Genomic DNA, 19,236 nt, shown 5'->3' with positions numbered 1-19,236 from the left:
CAGCAGCATTCCCCACCCCTCCCCCCACCACACTCCTGGCAACTGCCATTCAACTTTCTGTCTATGAATTTGACTACTCTAGGCACCTTAGGTAGAAGCATTCACGTTTGTCCTTTTGAATTTGGCTTACTTCACTTAGCATGGTGTCCCCAAGTTTCATCCATTTTGTAGCATGTGTCAGAATGGCTTTCCTTTTTATGGCTGAATAATATGCCATCACATGTATGGAACACAATGTAACCACATTTTATTTATCCACCCATTTGTTGATAGATATTTGGGTTGCTTTCACCTTTTGCTATTGTGAATTATATTACAATGAACATGGGTCTACAAATACCAGTTTGAGTCAGCATTTTCAATTCTTTTGGGTATATAGAAGTAGAATTGCTGGATCATGTGGTACTTCTGTATTTAACTTTTTGAGAAATTACTATACTGTTTTCTTTAGTAACTATACTATTTTACATTCCCACTAGCAGTACACAAGGATTCCAGTTTCTCCTCATGCTCTCCCACACTTGTTATTGTCTATGTTTTTGGTAATAGTCATCCTAATGGATATACAGATGTATCTTTCAGAGTGATGTTTGATTTTTCTGGTTAACTAGTTGCCTGTATGCTGTTAATTTAGAATGATTAGCCAACCAATTCTTGAAGTTTGGTGTAGAGCAAAATGTGATAGTGTGGCTGCTTTATCTTTGGGCTATTTAGTAAACTCTATTTTTAAAAGCTTGAACACCATCCTAATTAAAGCTACATGTCTTAGTAGCGCTTACAGTCTTTAATTCTCTTCAGTGTAAAAATAAATACACATAACACTGTTCCTACAGCTTTATTCATAATATCAAAAATTGAAAACAGTTCAGATGTTCAAACATTATTATTTGCGTGGATGTAAACACACACACAATCATATACAGTTTTACTTACTGCTATGGAATGGTATGGTCACATTGTTAAATTTAAAGGCATGTTACAGAACACCAAATATAGTGTGCTTTCATTTATTTAACATACATTTTTAGTCTATATTATGTATAAAAATATGTGTATAAATAAATTTTTGGAAAAAACTCACCTAAATGTTAATAAGGCTTCTCTTTTAAATGGTGGAGTCTTGGGGTATTTTTACCTTCTTTCTAATTTTTGTGTAAGTGAATTTTTTTCCTGAGCATATATCATGTTTCCAAAATAATGCTATTTACTGCCCCAAATTCATAATAAAACAAGCAGGAAATACATGCTAGTATTTCATTAAAAGGTGTGACATCTGGTTTCCTAGGAGAAGATATTTCAGGAGAATATTTCATGATGAGAGAGTTATCCTTGAGTGGTGTCTTATACAGAATATTTTTATTTAAATATCCATTGCCGAGATTGTGTATAATTCAACTTCATCTTCCCATAGATGTACTTTCAAAGGGGAATTGTGGTAAGAAAATGCTATCATATATGAATATCATTGCTAAAATATTAAGTGGTCTTAACCCTAGTTTACTCTGAAAACCTAGGAATGGAAAAACTGTCACATCTGATCACGATTTCTTTTCTTGGGTTTCAGGAACCAATAAAATCACGTGCTCCACAGCTTCATTTAGAGTACAGGTTTTATAAGCAGCTCGGCAGTGCAGGTAAGTCAATATTTTCTCCATTTATTTAGCATATAGCTTAGCTGGAAGCCCTGAAATATATAAATTTTCTTGTCTATCCTTTTTGCCAAACCATATGTCTCCCCTGCTTACTGGATAGGTAAATACACACAGTCAGCTGAAAAGCTGCTTACTCTGTGGCGTCTGGAAGGGCAGTTGAATTGACTAGGGGTCTGTGATGCTGTGACTGCCCACAAACCAACCTCTGAATGCTTTCATCTACCTGAAATACACATGGTGTGAGGTTTTGCTTTTTGGTAGTTGATCCATTCTCTTTTCTTTTCCTCTATATACAGAAAGAAAGGAGGAGGTATTGGTAATATTCAAACTGCTTTCACCGCATTGACACCACATATCCATCTTAAAGATATATGCCAAGATATATCTTCTGAAATACCTTAACAGTCTCACTTTATCTATTGTTTTCACTAATTTGGAAGACCTATCTATATGATTGTAATAATCCTTTGAGGATTTTAAGAAATTAAGTTTATAATTTTTAAAAACATTCCTGTGTTCTACCTAAACTCTCAAATTTCCAAACTACCTTACTGGCTTCCAGAAAAATATACTGACTAAGCGAATGTAACCAACCCTAAGGAGGTTGAACCCACAGGATATGTATTGCAGAAGATGAGCTCCTTCAGTGCTAGTTTCATCATTTGACATTAACAGACATTCCTCTGCTTTATGCTTCTTCAGTGTAACAGTTGTGTTTTTGTGTGTGTGTGTGAATGACTGAAACTTTCAAGTGCCATTACTGAAGGTACTATTGAAGGAATATTAAATTTCATTTCCTAAAATGTATAGAATTATATAAGAGCCACTGGGTGTTATTCAAGCCGTCTTATATACCCTGACCATGGCAATAATCAGCCATGGTCGTAACCTAGGGAGGCCAGGATGAACATTTGTCTTGCATTGAACCTAACATGAGTTCTTGCAGACAGCTCAAAGGCATTCATGTCAACTGTGCGTGCCGCGCCTCCACTGCTCAGCTGCAAGTCTTCTTTCAAGCTGCGTGTCTTCAGTTCCTCCAGTTTTTGCATCGTGTGATTTACAGAGACTCCACTGTCATTGCTCCCGTAGCGAGTATGAGCGTGCACATGCACACACTCCTAGTTTTATGATGTTCCTCTTAAATGAGCCTCATAAAACAGCACCAGTAACTGTGGATTCGGAGGCAGTGGGATTATTTATCTTTCTTGATCTGGACATAGTACTTCTATTAATTTAGATTAGCTATTTTAACAGCCATTTTACATGGTTGACTTTTATGCATTCATGGAGTTCTACTCAGTTGAAACCTTTACATCTTTTTTATATAAACCACCATCAACCAAGGCTTTCTGCATTTTTCTGATTATATAACTGATTTTGATCACCCAAAACTTTAAAGGGTCATTCTGTTTTATCCCATTATTACTAAGTACTAGGATACTTTTCAGTCCTGATTGTTACTGATGATTCCATATTGGCTGTTTTTTAAATCATAGCTGCATATCCCCCTGCCCCTGCCCCCTCCATAATACTACTGTAAGCTCCTTGAGAACAGGCTTGTGCCCACTGTACCCCATCGTCCCAAATGTGTCTCAAGGCCCAACATGGTTCTTTCACCTAATAGGAAGCTGGGATGTGTTTTGGTGACATAAAGAAGTTGAGAAGATTTGAAAAGCATGTGTTGTATATTTTTGCCAAGTTATTAAAAAACATATTCTCTGAGGATGGCCGAAAAAGGAAATTTATTTATTTATGATAGGTAAGAAGTAGATTTATTTAGAGAGATACACATTCCATAGACAGAATGCGATCCATCTCAAAAGGCAAGACTAGTCCTGAAAGAAACTTTCCACAGAGTATGGGCAATCTCAGAAGGTGAGAGGCCAGGAAATTTATTTTGACAGTAGATCAGTTGACAAAGTAGACAAGATTTTACTATGTCTCCCTCTTAAGTGTGAGCATGAACACTAGAGTTTGTTCCTGATTTATAGGCATGAGCGTTTCTCTTCCTGTTTTTCTAGAGTGAAGTTCCCAGCTATAAATGTGACTCATCGGTAGTTAATCTTTGAGCAGCTAGAGCACATATGTCACTCTCTTCAGAACCAAGGTGATGTTGTCGCCTTGTAAACAAACAACTTTTCATGCCCAAAGCGCACAAACCAAAATAATGCAATCATTGTTTTTACTCATTGGTGCTTTATCTTTCATTATTCAACATAGGACATAGATGCAAAATATTTGGTTATCATGACAAGGAATACTTAAAAACAAAGCCTGTTATAACTTAGATTTGTTCAAAGAATTAATTGGTACTTACAAAATGGATGAAATTTGGGGACAGAAATGAGTGATTATGAATTTAATGAATACCCATATAGCTATTAGAGCTTGAGACTTTAATTTCCTAAAATAAGAACTTTTGTGTTGGCTTGAGAATATGACCATTTTTGTCCTTAAGTACCCAAATCTTATTCATTAACTTGGTTTTTGACCTTCACGTTGCCTCGACTGAATGATTTGGAAATTCATACCAGTTCTCTACAGTTGTGTAGACAGAACAAAAATGGTAGCACTGGGTGATTGTGAACATGGCTTAAGGTGGAGCTCTTCCTGATTGTCCCTTCTTTTCCTTGTTTGATCCCTTAGCTTTTTCCCTTCCACACCATTCTGTTCTTTAGTGAACAGTCCACACTTCAAGCTTTGTTTATTGGTTGTAATTTTGCTGTCAAGACTTTCAGACCTGATTATTTACTATGAAGGTTGATACCTCTAAGATAATCAGGGAAGAAGGAGGGCCTTGAAACTGAGAATGAGGATTTTGGTCTTCCTGAAAGCTATCATTTTTTTCTTTTTTCATTTATTGTAGAAACCAAATTATGAAATATTTATAAAGGGTATTTTAAAAGGAAATGATGGTCCATCTCCTTACCACCCTAACTCAACCACATTTCACTTGACTATTTCTCTCTTTTTCATGTGTAGACATATTTCATAATTACTCTCAGTTCATATGCAATTGCGTGTCTTCATTTACTGAACATTGTGACATTTGTCTTGATGCCACATTAGATACATATTTCTGACCATTGTATAACCTCCTGTCAGCTTCATAGACCATAATTTAGGCATCCATTTTGTGTTGCCAGACATTTATAGCTTGTTTTTATTTGAAGAAAGCATTTTCCTTGTTGATTTCTGATTGAGTATATAACTCAAAACTTTTCATATGTTCTGCCATTTACTTCCCATATGATAGTGTTTCTCAAATGTTTAAAAATCTATTAGATGATAGATTAAATTTATTCCAAAGGATTCCAGAGCAAAAATTACAGAAAGAAATTTCAGTAAGAGAAATTTGACTTTGTGTAACAATTAAAACAGTGTGAAAGTAATCTAAATGTCATCAGTATGGATCTGGATAAATAAATAATGATATATTTATATCATGAAGTTAACTATTAGAAAGAAACTGGTACTGTGTACTAACATGGAAAGATGCCCCAATATATTTTTTAAGTTTTATAAGAAGCTTTGTAAAATAGTATAACATGATTATATCGCTATAGTACAAGAAAAACACACAGATATGTCACATGAGCACAGAAAATATCTAAATGACTATTGTTGTTGTTGTTGTTCAGTTGGCTAAGTCATGTCCAACTCTCTGCGACCCCAAGGACTGCAGCATGCCAGGCTTCCCTGTCCTCTGCTATCTCCTAGAGTGGCTCAAATTCATGTCCACTGAATCAGTGATGCTGCCAACCATCTCATACTGTGCTGCCCTCTTCTCCTTTTGCCTTCAATCTTTTCCAGCATCAGGGTCTTTTCCGATGAGTCAGCTCTTCACATCAGGTGGCCAAAGTATTGGAACTTCTGCTTCAGCATCAGTCCTTCCAATGAATATTCAGGGTTGATTTCCTTTAAGATTGACTGGTTGGATCTCCTTGCAGTCCAAGGAACTCTCGAGTCTTCTCCAGCACCACAATTCAAAAGCATCAATTCTTTGACACTCAGCCTTCTTTATGGTACAAATCTCACATCTATACATGACTACTGGAAAAACCATAGCTTTGACTATATGACCTTTGTTGGCAAAGTGATGTCTCAGCAGAGACAGGAAAGCATTCCTGTCTCTTAATGGGAGGGCAGTTTTCAGGCAGAAATTGAACAGTTAATACATTCTGGATGTTGTAAAGGAGATTTGTACACTGGATAGAAAGTTAGAATATATGACTTTTTAAGACCTATTTGCACACTGAAATTGTATTAAAAACTCTCAAAGACCCTGTTACTATGTAGATATTTATAGTTGGTATCTTACTCAGTTTCTAAAGTTAATTACATCAAAAATATAACCCTGGCAAAGTGGACACCCAGTAGTCAGAATCAAAATGGGAATATTATCTACTGTTTTCACATACTTGGATGTGCAAGGGTGGAATAGATTTTTATTTGCAAATTATGGTTTAGTTATTAAACCTGATAATGCTGGAGAATTTCCAAATTTATTACATACAAAGAAAAACAATATTTTAAACGTGAAACTATATGTTATACAATATTTCCAACTCTGAAACTATATGTAATAATTATGAAACATTATTATAGTCTTTGCTGTTGTAATATCAAAGTTTTAGGTTTTCTCCTGTGACTAAACCAAGTACAATCTTCAGTTTTTGTCTTGTTTTTGCTTTTTTCTTTCTTAAATCGCTGTTTTGATTTTTCACAGTACAAAGGGCTTTGGAAATGAGCACAATATGCTTTCTTTTCCTGTGTACTTTCTATAGGTTGTTCTGAGTACACAAGATTAGAAATGAAGGACTTAAAGGTCGACTCTGGATTCCCTGGGACTGCCTTGCCCTCCTGGTAGCTTAAGTATTTGTTTAGTATAGTGTGCCAGCTTCACAAGAACGAATAGCAGTATTTAATCATGATAATTAAAGACTGTAAGCCTTGCATTCAGCAGATGAAAGCACCCAGTGAGCTGTAACCATCTTTCTTATTTTCTTATCATTTTCCTCAGCGATCAGTGTTGGGCTAATTGTATTATAGTCACCATGGGTAAGTTCCAAACTTATTTTCCTATTATGGGAATGGTTTAGATTTTCCTGTGTTCTGAGTACCTTTTACTTAGGAGAGTATATACATTGTCAGTTTTTAAGTTTCCCAACCCACAAATCTTTCATCCAGTACACCTCCCGCTTTTGCTTGTATCCTGACACACAGGAACAGGACTTGGTGGATAGTATGTTTGGGGTAGGGACAGGCAAAACCAGTGGCCTCCACAGAGAGGAAGCCTAAACATAAGAGGGGCAGTCTGAGCATGAAATTTCATAGCTAGATAGGGGCTGCTCACATGACAGGGGCCAGTGCATGTTTGCTAATTAACAAAAAATGAATAAACCATAACCAAGGGTGCAGCAGAGAGAGAAGAAGGGAGAGGGAAAGAGGCAGCAAGAGCAGGAGCAAATGAAAGAAGATGGGGGAGAAGTGAATAGTCAAATGCAAGAAAACAGGACTCTGGATACAGAAATAAGAGTACAAGTGATAAAATCTGGTGGAGGCCTCTGACTTAGCCAGAAGGAACAAAAAGTTCCCTTCTATCAGTCTTCTCAGAGCTAGCTGTTTTCTCAGGAACTGGTTTTGCACAGTAAGTTTGGCATTTTTAGTCACAAGCATTAGGGTAAGTTATGGTAAATTCCCATCACTTCACTTGGCATTTGGAAAGGCCTAACTTATAATATAGGCTTCCCTGGTGGCTCACACAGTAAAGAATCTGCCCACAATGCAGGAGACCTAGGTTTGATCCCTGAGTTGGGAAGATCCCCTGGAGAACAGAATGGCTACCCACTCCAGTATTATTGCCTAGAGAATTCCCTGGACAGAGCCTGGTGGGCTACAGTCCATGGGGTCTCAAAATATGAGGCTTCCCAGGTGGCTCAGTGGTAAAGAATCTGCCTGCCGCTGCAAGAGCCGTAGGAGACACAGGTTCTATCCCTGGGTCGGGAAGATCTCCTGGACGAGGAAACACCAACCCACTCCAGTATTCTTGCCTGAAAAATCCTATGGACAGAGGAGCCTGGCAGGCTGCAGTGCATGGGGTCCACAAAAAGTTGAGCACAACCTAGCAGCTAAGCACAGCAACTTATAAATAGATAATACTGTCATCTGTTTGCTACTAGAGCCTTCTTAATTGTGTTGAGAGATCCTAAATGTAGTAGAGCCACTGATCTCACTCTGGTTAAACTTTTAATTCCACTTCCACCCAGCAACCTACCTGGGAAAAATTCTCAAGGGCTGTAGGAATAAATATCATATCAGAGCTGATCTAAGCCTGAGCTGCCATGCCCTGGCTTTCCAGCAGCTATTCTAATCTGCTAATGACTGTTCTGCTTTGGCTTTCTTGTAAAAGAGATGCTAATCCTCAAATTGAAGACAACAAGAGAGAGTTCCCTGATAGTCCAGTTGTTAGGATTGTGCACTTCCACTGCAGGGGGGCATAGGTTCGATCCCTGGTCAAGGAACTCTCAGTGGCTGTACAGCAAGTCAGGCAAGCAAATAAATAAATAAACTTTAAAAATAAAAAAGACATTAAGATACTTATTGAAATTTCACAGTGTAACAAATAATAAAGCCTAGGCAAAATCTTGTTGGGAAGAGAAAGCAAATGTCCACTAGGTACTTTATATGGTTGTTTCATTTTTCCCATTTTGAGCACAAGGAAGGTTAGTATATTACTTACCGAGGAGCACACAGTAGAAAAACCTAAGCTAGGAATGTGTTTATCTCATGTTTTTGTACAAATTTTTGTCTTCTGTGTATACTGAGCAGGTGCCTGGCGCCTTACCCATTATCCCTTGCCTAATTGTAATAAACTAGTGAAAGGCAATGGCGCCCCACTCAAGTACTCTTGCCTGGAAAATCCCATGGATGGAGGAGCCTGGTAGGCTGCAGTCCATGGGGTCGCTGAGAGTCGGACACGACTGAGCGACTTCACTTTCACTTTTCACTTTCATGCACTAGAGAAGGAAATGGCAACCCACTCCAGTGTTCTTGCCTGGAGAATCCCAGGGACAGGGGAGCCTGGTGGGCTGCCAGATGTCTATGGGGTCACACAGAGTCGGACACGACTGAAGCGACTTAGCAGCAGCAGCAGCAGTGAAAGGTAGCTGTAAAAGTGTCAACTGAAGCAAAGCCCCAGGACTTTCCCCCAGTGAAAGAGTAGGATTTCCTGTTTCATATGGTGCCCCCTAATTTCATGCCTTTGTTACCTATGAAATCTTTTATAGCCTTGGGTGATCTATGTTTTGAAACATTTCTTTCCAAAGTAAATTAATCATTTGTGTTGAATACTTTCTCCATGTGTGCAACCGAAGAGCTCAGAGCTACTCCATGCAAGCCATTTTTTCACCCACCGAAATCTTTATGCTATAACTGAAGTATTCATATTCTGTTAACTTGTATGGGCAAAGAATCTGAAAAAGAATGAATATGTGTATATGTATAACTGAATCACTGTGCTGTACACCTAAAATATTGTAAATCAGCTGTTTGTCAATAAATTTTTTTTTAAAAAGTATTCATACGACTGATTGGGCTTTGCAGTTTTGAAGTTTCTGAGAGGGAATGGTTTTATATATCATCAAAAGAGATTGGGGAAAAGGGGGCTTCCGTAGTGGCTCAGTGGTTAAAAAAAAAAAAAAAAAAGTCCGCCTGCCAGTGTAGGAGATACAGGTTCAATCCCTGGTGTGGAAAGATCCCACATGCCTCAGATCAGCTAAGCATGTGCACCACAACTGCTGAGCCTATGCTCTAGAGCCTGTGAGCCACAACTACCGAGCCCATGTGCCACAACTACCAAAGCCCATGAACCTAGAGTCACCACAATGAGAAGCGCATGCTCTGCAGCTAGAGTGTAACCCCTGCTCTCTGCACGTAGAGAAAGTCTGCACAGCAACGAAGACCCAACACAGCCAAAAATAAATAAGTAAATCAAATTATTTTTTTGAAAAGGATAGGATGTACTGGTCGGTCCCAGAAGAACTCTCAATCCAGGCAGTTGATAAATTAACAGGAATTTGGTTTTACTTCCCCAGAGGGATAAAGCATAGATCTGAAGAAAATCATGAGAAAGCATGACACTGGCAAAACCCTCCTATAGTGTGGTGAAGTTCCTTAGGAGTACATTGTAAACAGGCTGGGCAAACACAGGAAGCAGTACACAAGAAAATTAAAAAATAAGATCATCCGAAGAGATGCTGGAAAGATGGTAATTTTACTGAAATAGAAGTAAATCACATAACAAGAGTAGTTACGTACAGGTACCACATGTCAACTTAGATGTTCAATAGCTAGGAGTGCTTTAAGGAATTGAGAAGAAATGTTTTAGTCCCCAGTTGGGCAGAAAGTTTTCATAACAAGAGGAAAAAGGATGAAATGATGAACTTGGTAGAAGAAAGTGAAATCTGGATTCTTTCTTGCCATGTATAAGTTTTTCAAAAGTCTGCCAGAGATACCATGGAGAGAGGAGACATACACCACAAAATTCAGAGAAAACGGATCTTAATTGGGATAAATGGACAGCCTTGAAATTACGTCTTGAAGACTGAATATTTAGACACTTGCCCTCTCTAATTATAGGCAGTGTGCATAAGTGGAGACCGCCAATGGGAGCGAGGAGAAATTTAGCCTAAACTTTCTCACTGTTTTTCTGTGACTTATTGTTAACCACCTGCCCCTGCTATGCCTCAGTTTCCCTATTCACGCACCAGGGGGAACCTCGCCTTTCTTATGGAGTTTGCAGACCTTCTAGAGTTGAATGAGGTAATGTCTGTAAAGGCATTAAATCCTTAAGGGAAAAGTGCTGCATAAACAGAAGGCAGTATTGTTTTACATGGAAACTGAAGATCTACTTTTCCTGTAGAAATATCTTATTTACATTTCTCATAGCTTTGAAAGATAGCAGAACAAAGAGTTAACAGTTTCATTTTTGAAGAATTTTTGATGGATTCTCAAACAATAGTGAGTAAATATTTCCCAGTCCTTTCTCTGACTTCATAGGGCAGAATTCCACTGTGGTGAACCCACCAGAGCTATGATCTTGAGGGAGATGTTTGTCTCTTTCAGAGGAGCTGAATGTGGTTGGGTAGAAATAATAGTTAAGAGCCTGCTTGGTGAAATGAACACTTTTACTTCTACAGCTCCCCAGCCTTTCACGCCAGTTTAGGGGAGCGCTTCACTACAGCCATCTTTCAGTACTTGGAAAAGAAGATCAGGAAAAACAAATTCAAATGGTCAATACCTACTTTTGTTTGGTAAAACAGAATTGAAACCATTATGCAAAGATCAAGCCAAGGGATTCATTTATATTTGGTCCTTAGCATAACTGGATTCATCTGTGAATTCTCAAAGGAAGTGGTCTTACTAGTGATGAACTACTGAAACATCACAAGTAAGGTTTATTACAATGGTCTGTGGGAATGTTAGTGAATGTCATTGCCCCCCAAAGTGAAAGATACAAACGGTTGGCCTATATCCTGCCTCCAGTGTGGAAAGTGAGATTTCTTAGGAAGCCAGACAGTATAAAGGAACAAATAGTAAATGTTTTGGGCTTTGTGACAAGTATTGTCTCTCTTGCAAGTATTCACCTCTTGTTAACTTATCTTCAGCTTTTGTTGTCCTTATAGTGCAAACATAGCCAAAAACAATTTGTAAGCAAATAAGCTATATTCCAATAAAGGTTTATTCTTGGTCACTGAAATTTGAATTGTATGTAATTTGCACTTATGAAGTATTCTTTAAATTTTTTTCAAACATTTAAAAATAATAGAAACCGTTCTTCGTTCTCTAATCTTGCAAAAATAGATGGGCCAGATTTGACCTAAAGGCTATAGTTTGTTGATCTCTGCTCACACATGGCAGTGACCACAACTCTTTATTTCTTGTCACTCAGTTCAGTTTGTGTAACACAGGAATTACTTCAGGGAGTACTTCTTTATTCCTTGTATACATGCCACACATGAAGCTCTGTAATGAGAGAACTTACAGAAAGAGAATGTATCCCTTACTCTGTGAACTTTCCACAGTATAACATGCTGCTAGATTGTGGACTTCTTTTCCCCACTTATTGAAGTATAGTTGATTTACAATGTTGTGTTAATTTCTGCTATACAACAGAGTGATGCAGTTGTACTTTCCTTTTCATATTCTTTTCCTTATGGCTTATCATGGGTTGTTGATATAGTTCCCTGTGCTATACTGTAGGACCCTTGTTGTGTATTCTGTATATTATAGTTTACACCTGCTAATCCCACACTCCTGATCTACCCTCACCACATCCCTCTCACACAAGACAACCACTGGAATGTTCTCTGTATCTGTGAGTATTTCCGTTTTGTGGATAAGGTAATTTGTGTCATATTTTAACTTTCCCATATAAATGATGTCCTGTGGTATTTGTCTTTCTCTTTCTGATTTATTTCACTTAGTAGGATAACCTCTGGGTCCATTCATTTTGCTGCAAATGGCATTATTTTATTCTTCCTTATGGCTGAGTAGTATTCCATTGTATATATGCACCACATCTTCTTTATCCACTCACCCGTCAGTGGACACGTAGGTTGTTTCCATGCCTTGGTTATTGTGAACAGTGCTGCAGTGAACATTGGGGTGCAGGTGTCTTTTCAAATTATAGTGTTCTCTGGATTTATGATGAGAAGTAGGATTGCTGGATCATGTGGCAACTCTAATTTTAGTTTTTTGAGCAACTTCCAGGCTGTTTTCATAGTGACTGCACCAGTTTACATTCCCACCAACAATGTAGGAGGCTTCCCTGGACTGTGAGCTTTTTTAAGGGTGAGAAGCATCTTTTATTCACTGTAGTATTATTTGCAAATAATTTCACCCGAAGAAGAGACTCAATACATGTCTGTTAAATTGATAAAATCTCACTACATAAACCCTCAGCAGTATTCACTGGCAATGAGCTCACCAAGTTAAGTTGCAGCTCCTTTTACATGTACTCTCCCTTTGAGGCTCTCAACTGCTTTATTTGCTTATGCTAGCAATTCTTGATTAATTGTATTAAGGAAGCAGAATAGAGTTATGAATGAATAGTTCAAGATATCAGAACAAAATCCACCAAACTTTTTTCTTAAAGGATTTGGTGTATAGTCAGAGATATGTATCAGTCAGTTCAGTCTCTTAGTCGTGTCCGACTCTTTGCAACCCCACAAACCGCAGTACGCCAGGCTTCCCTGTCCATCCCCAACTTCCAGAGTTTACCCAAACCGATGTCCATTGAGTTGGTGATGCCATCCAACCATCTCATCCTCTGTTGTCCCCTTCTCCCCCTGCCCTCAATCTTTCCCAGCATCTGGGTGTTTTTGAATGAGTCAGCTCTTCGCATCAGGTGGCCAAAGTATTGGAGTTTCAGCTTCAGCATCAGTCCTTCCAATGAATATTCAGGACTGATTTCCTTTAGGATGGACTGGTTGGATCTCCTTGCAGTCCAAGGGACTCTCAAGAGCCTTCTCCAGCACCACAGTTGAAAAGTATCAATTCTTCAGAGCTCAGCTTTCTTTATAGTCCAACTCTCATATCTATACATGAGTACTGGAAAAACCATAGCTTTGACAAACGGGTCTTTGCTGGCAAAGTAATGTCTCTGCTTTTGAATATGCTGTCTAGGTTGGTCATAACTTTCCTTCCAAGGAGTAAGCTTTAATTTCATGGCTGCAGTAACCATCCGTGGTGATTTTGGAGCCCAGAAAAATAAAGTCAGCCACTGTTTCCACTGTTTTCCCATCTATTTCCCATGAAGTGATGGGACCAGATGCTGTGATCTTAGTTTTCTGAATGTTGAGCTTTAAGCCAACTTTTTCACTCTCCTCTTTCACCTTCATCAAGAGGGTCTTTAGTTGTTTACTTTCTGCCATACGGGTGGTGTCATCTGCATATCTGAGGTTATTGATATTTCTTCCGGCAATCTTGATTCCTGCTTGTGCTTCCTCCAGCCCAGCGTTTCTCATGATGTATTCTGCATATAAGTTAAATAAGCAGAGTGACAATATACAGCCTTGACGTACTCCTTTTCCTATTAGGAACCAGTCTGTTGTTCCATGTCCAGTTCTGACTGTTGCTTCCTGACCTGCATACAGGTTTCTCAAGAGGCAGGTCAGGTCAGGTCTGATATTCCCATCTCTTTCAGAATTTTCCACAGTTTATTGTGATCCACACAGTCAAAGGTTTTGGCATAGTCAATAAAGCAGAAATAGATGTTTTCCTGGAGTTCTCTTGCTTTTTTGATGATCCAGCAGATGTTGGCAATTTGATCTCTGGTTCCTCTGCCTTTTCTAAAACTAGCTTGAACATCTGGAAGTTCACAGTTCATGTATTGCTGAAGCCTGGCTTGGAGAATTTTAAGCATCACTTTACTAGTGTGTGAGATGAGTACAATTGTGCGGTAGTTTGAGCATTCTTTGGCATTGCCTTTCTTTGGGATTGGAATGAACACTGACCTTTTCCAGTCCTGTGGCCACTGCTGAGTTTTCCAAATGTGCTGGCATACTGAGTGCAGCACTTTCACAGCATCATCTTTCAGGATTTGAAATAGTTCAACTGGAATTCCATCACCTCCACCAGCTTTGTTCGTAGTGATACATATATATCCACTATTAATTGAAAACTCAGAACATCCAAAAACTGCCTGGCAAAAGTTTTAGAATTTAAGTTCTTTAAAGGTAGAGAGTGTGTATGGTTCTCATCAATATAATGGCTGTATCATTGCACATCTTCATACATAAATGGCCCATCAGCAGTTGAGAATTATTTGGACTCAGTCACATTGAACCAGTTGTTATAACTTGTCAACTTTTTGCTTGGCTTCACTTTCAGCAGTTATAGTTCAGGAAAGATCTCTTACTCTGCTACCTAAAAAGAAAGTAACTTTAAAGAAGGAATTTACAACTATCTGTGTGCAGCTTGCCCATAGGAAAAAAATTTTTTTTATAAATTATGAAGAAAACCAATATCATTGAAGGTTTGGAAAAATATGTAAAAGAGTCACTCTCTCTACTCACAACTACTATCCTGATGTGTACTTCCTTAGTATTTTTATATATAAAAATTTTTTCATTAAAATTTTTCTAGTTTCAATATAAGATGGCAATCTGTTTATCAAGTGGGAAGGAGTAAGTTTCAAACACTGCTGATGTTCTTGTAACATTATCATCCAGTATGGATTTGAGAGATAATAATCAGTCAATAACTAGACCACCAGCTATCACAGATCAATTTTATTTAATTTAAAAGCTAGAATTTCAAGGATGACAGCTTCTCTAAGGAAACCAATTGTTGAACACAGTGTAGTCACATGTGAAGTTAGGAGCTAAAGTTAGCACACAGGTGAAAATCACATATAGTCAAAGATAGCCTTGAAAAATCTCTTAAATTGCCCATGGAGTATAGAGTGTAGTCTAATTGGATTTGTGTGTATAATCATGCTCAGTAAATATGTACTCCTTGGAAAAATGTGTACTGAATGGTATGAATCTGTAGTATATGCAGTGCTGCAGAGTTCATGTAATAAGGTACACATATGCAAAATACTCTGCTTATTTTTTTAATTGCTTAAATTTTTTCTGGCCAAGTATATATCATTAAAGTAAGTGGGTTTGGTGCTTACGCCATTCCACATCACACTCTTCCTTTTTGCTAATTTTTATGAAAGACTCGACCTAGTGCTATGTTAGATGTTTACTTCTCTATTTTCTGTCTGTAAGCTCCCTAAGGAGAGAGTCTCTGTCTTACTTACCTTTCTTTTTTCCTTTCTTCCCTTAAACATCTAGTGTAGTGTCTTGCACATAGTGTTTAGCAAGTGATGGTTAAAGAAGAGGAAAAGAAACAATTATATGTGTGTATTGGTAAACATCATTTGATTGCAAATAATAATCTACTGCAATTGGCTGTGATTCTAAATGAGGATTTGCTGAAAAATCATAGGGACATAGACTATGTAACTGAGGAAGGAAATATTCAGGTCTCACTAGGGATTGGAACAAAGCACTTAGAAAGCTTTTAGGAACAGTTCGGTTCAATCGCTCAGTCGTGTCCCACTCTTTGTGACCCCATGGACTGCAGCACGCCAGGCCTCCCTGTCTATCACCAGCTCCCGGACTTTACTCAAACTCATGTCCATTGAGTCGGTGATGCCATCAAACCATTTCATACTCTGACGTCCCCTTCTCCTCTCATCTTCAGTCTTTCCCAGCATCAGGGTCTTTTCCAGTGAGTCAGCTCTTCACATCAAGTGGCCAAAGTCTTGGAGCTTCAGCTTCAACATCAGTCCTTCCAATGAATATTCAAGACTGATTTCCTTTTGGATAGACTGGTTGAATCTCCTTGCAGTCCAAGGGACTCTCAAGAGTCTTCTCCAACACCACAGTTCAAAAGCGTCAATTCTTCAGCCCTCAGCTTTCTTCACAGTCCAACTCTCACATCCATACATGACTACTGGAGAAACCATAGCCTTGACTACACAGACCTTTGTTGGCAAAGTAATGTCTCTGCTTTTTAATATGCTATCTAGGTAGGTTATAACTTTTCTTCCAAGGAGTAAGCATCTTTTAATTTCATGGCTGCAGTCACCATCTGTAGTGATTTTGGAGCCCAGAAAAATAAAGTCAGCCACTGTTTCCCCATCTATTTGCCATGAAGTGATGGGACTGAATGCCATGATCTTAGTTTTCTAAATGTTGAGCTTTAAGCCAACTTTTTCAATCTCCTCTTTTACTTTCATCAAGAGACTCTTTACTTCTTCTTCACTTTCTGCCATAAGGATGGTGTCATCTGCATATCTGAAGTTATTGATATTTCTCCCGGCAATCTTGATTCCAACTTGTGCTTCCAGTCCAGCATTTCTCATGATGTACTCTGCATATAAGTTAAATAAGCAGGGTGACAATATACAGCCTTGATGTACTCCTTTTCCTGGAACAACAACCAGACTGTTGTTCCATGTCCAGTGCTAACTGTTCCTTCCTGACCTGCATACAGATTTCTCAGGAAGCAGGTCAGGTGGTTTGGTATTCCCATCTCTTTCAGAATTTTCCACAGTTTATTGTGATCCACACAGTCAAAGGCTTTGGCATAGTCAATAAAGCAGATATAGATGTTTTTCTGGAACTCTCTTGCTGTTTCGATGATCCAACAGATGTTGGCAATTTGATCTCTGGTTCCTCTGCCTTTTCTAGAACTAGCTTGAACATCTGGAAGTTCGTGACTCGTGTATTGCTGAAGTCTGGCTTGGAGAATTTTGAGCATTACTTTACTAGCATTACTTTACTCATCCTTGTGAGATGAGTGCAATTGTGTGGTAGTTTGAGCATTCTTCGGCATTGCCTTTCTTTGGGATTGGAATGAACACTGACCTTTTCCAGTCCTGTGGCCACTGCTGAGTTTTCCAAATTTGCTGGCATATTGAGTGCAGCACTTTCACAGCATCATCTTTTAGGATTTGAAATAGCTCAAGTGGAATTCCATCACCTCCACTAGCTTTGTTCGTGGTGAAGCTTCCTATGTCCCACTTGACTTCACATTCCAGGATGTCTGGCTCTCGGTGAATGATCACAGCATTGTGGTTATCTGGGTCATGAAGATCTTTTTTGTACAGTTCTTCTGTGTATTCTTGCCACCTCTTCTTAATATCTTCCGCTTCTGTTAGGTCCGTACCATTGCTGTCCTTTATCGAGCCCATCTTTGCATGAAATGTTCCCTTGATATCTCTGATTTTCTTGAAGAGATCTCTACTCTTTCCCATTCTGTTGTTTTCCTCTAGTTCTTTGCACTGATCGCTGAGGAAGGCTTTCTTATCTCTCCTTGCTATTCTTTGGAACTTTGCATTCAAACGGGTATATCTTTCCTTTTCTCCTTTGCTCTTTGCTTCTCTTCTTTTCACAGCTATTTGTAATGCCTCTTCAGACAGCCATTTTGCTTTTTTGCATTTCTTTTCCTTGGGAATGGTCTTGCTCCCTATCTCTTGTACAATGTCACGAACCTCTGTCCATAGTTCTTCAAGCACTCTATCAGATCTAATACCTTAAATCTGTTTCTCACTTTCACTGTATAATTGTTAGGGGTTTGATTTAGGTCATACCTGAGTGGTCTAGTGGTTTTCCCTACTTTCTTCAATTTCAGTCTGAATTTGGCAATAAGGAGTTCATGATCTGAGCCATAGTCAGCTCCTGGTCTTGTTTTTGCTGACGGTACAGAGCTTCTCCATCTTTGCTGCAAAGAATATAATCAGTCTGATTTTGGTGTTGACCATCTGGTGATGTCAATGTTTAGAGTCTTCTCATGTGTTGTTGGAAGAGGGTGTTTGCTATGACCAGTGCATTTTCTTGGCAGAACTCTATTAGCCTTTGCCCTACTTCATTCTGTACTCCCAAGGCCAAATTTGCCTGTTATTCCAGGTGTTTCTTGACTTTGTACTTTTGTATTCCAGTCTACTATAATGAAAAGGGCATCTTTTTTGGGTGTTAATTCTAGAAGGTCTTGTAGATCTTCATAGAACCATTCAACTTCAGCTTCTTCAGCATTTCTGATCAGTGCATAGACTTGGATTACCATGATGTTTGCCTTGGAAACGAACAGAGATCACTCACTACTTCTGGCCTTCTAACTCTTCTGGACTCTGACACTATATTTGACCCTTGTTCTGCTTAGGGTTGTAAAACCTTTTGCCTTGGCTTCTGTGAGAACTCTTCGTTTTCTCTGTATTATCAGCCTTCTCTGCTTCTCCTTACAGTTGATGGAAAGATCCTTTTATGTAGCTCTTCTCCATTTAAGCACCAGCAGAGAGTGACTGAAGTTCTTTGTCTCAGTTGGAAGTTCCTAGGAAAGAGACTTCCCAGGTGGCTTAGTGGTAAAGAATGTACCTGCCAATGCAGGAGATGCAGGTTTGATCCCTGGGTCAGGAAGATCTCCTGGAGAAGGAAGTGACAAAATTCCCATAGACAGAGGATCCTGGTAGGCTGCAGCTGCAGCCCTTGGGGTCGCAAAAGAGTTGGACATGACTTAGTAACTAACAGCAACAACAAGGAAAGAGACTCACTGACTCAGTTTGGAGTAGCTTTTCAATCCAGATTCCGATGCTCTGATAAGGAGGCAGAGGATCACATGGACTACACCTCTCAGCATAGAGCACGCTCTCTAAGAATGTGGCTCAAGAACTGGGAGAAAGCAGTTGACAGTATGCAAGAGAACAGTGGACTCACAGACCATACATTTTTACTGTTCATGTACTAGTTGCTAGAAAGCAAAGCGTTTTGCCTTGAGACATTTCAACATACTGAGATTCTCAAAGTGCGGATTAGAGTCTATAAACAACAACCGTGTGATGTCCTAGCAAAGGGCAGTGAGTACTCTCAGAAAGAGAATTGCTTCTTTCACAGCTGATTGTATCTGTGTTTATTATACTTATCATATGCTTGTTGGAAAAGAATAATCTTAAGAGAAATGCCTTCTTTGGGCCTATGTTAAAAGAGACCAATCTTCTTATACTTAGAGGGGTCTAAAACACTGATAT

At 38.8% G+C, this 19,236-nt stretch overlaps 1 protein-coding gene across 24 annotated transcripts in view; it reads left to right on the top strand.

Moving 5' to 3' along the window:
• CSNK1G1 (casein kinase 1 gamma 1) overlaps nucleotides 1–19,236 on the top strand; it is a 155,133-nt gene that overhangs the window by 74,716 nt on the left and 61,181 nt on the right. For all 24 annotated transcript variants that reach the window (XR_015134733.1, XR_015134732.1, XR_015134734.1 and 21 more), the window contains one exon: nucleotides 1,565–1,634. Coding sequence is in view for 14 of the 24 variants with exons in the window: in XM_086321463.1 (XP_086177589.1) it covers nucleotides 1,565–1,634 (70 nt within the window). In the remaining 10 variants the exon portion in view is untranslated. The remainder of the gene's footprint in view (nucleotides 1–1,564; nucleotides 1,635–19,236) is intronic.

The sequence above is a fragment of the Bos grunniens genome, chromosome 10 (genome assembly GCF_055505025.1).
Source record: "Bos grunniens cultivar Pamir isolate PY7600 chromosome 10, Bosgru_T2T1.0, whole genome shotgun sequence".
NCBI classification, from domain to species: Eukaryota; Metazoa; Chordata; class Mammalia; order Artiodactyla; family Bovidae; genus Bos; species Bos grunniens.
This window is presented reverse-complemented; position numbering and strand designations above follow the sequence as displayed.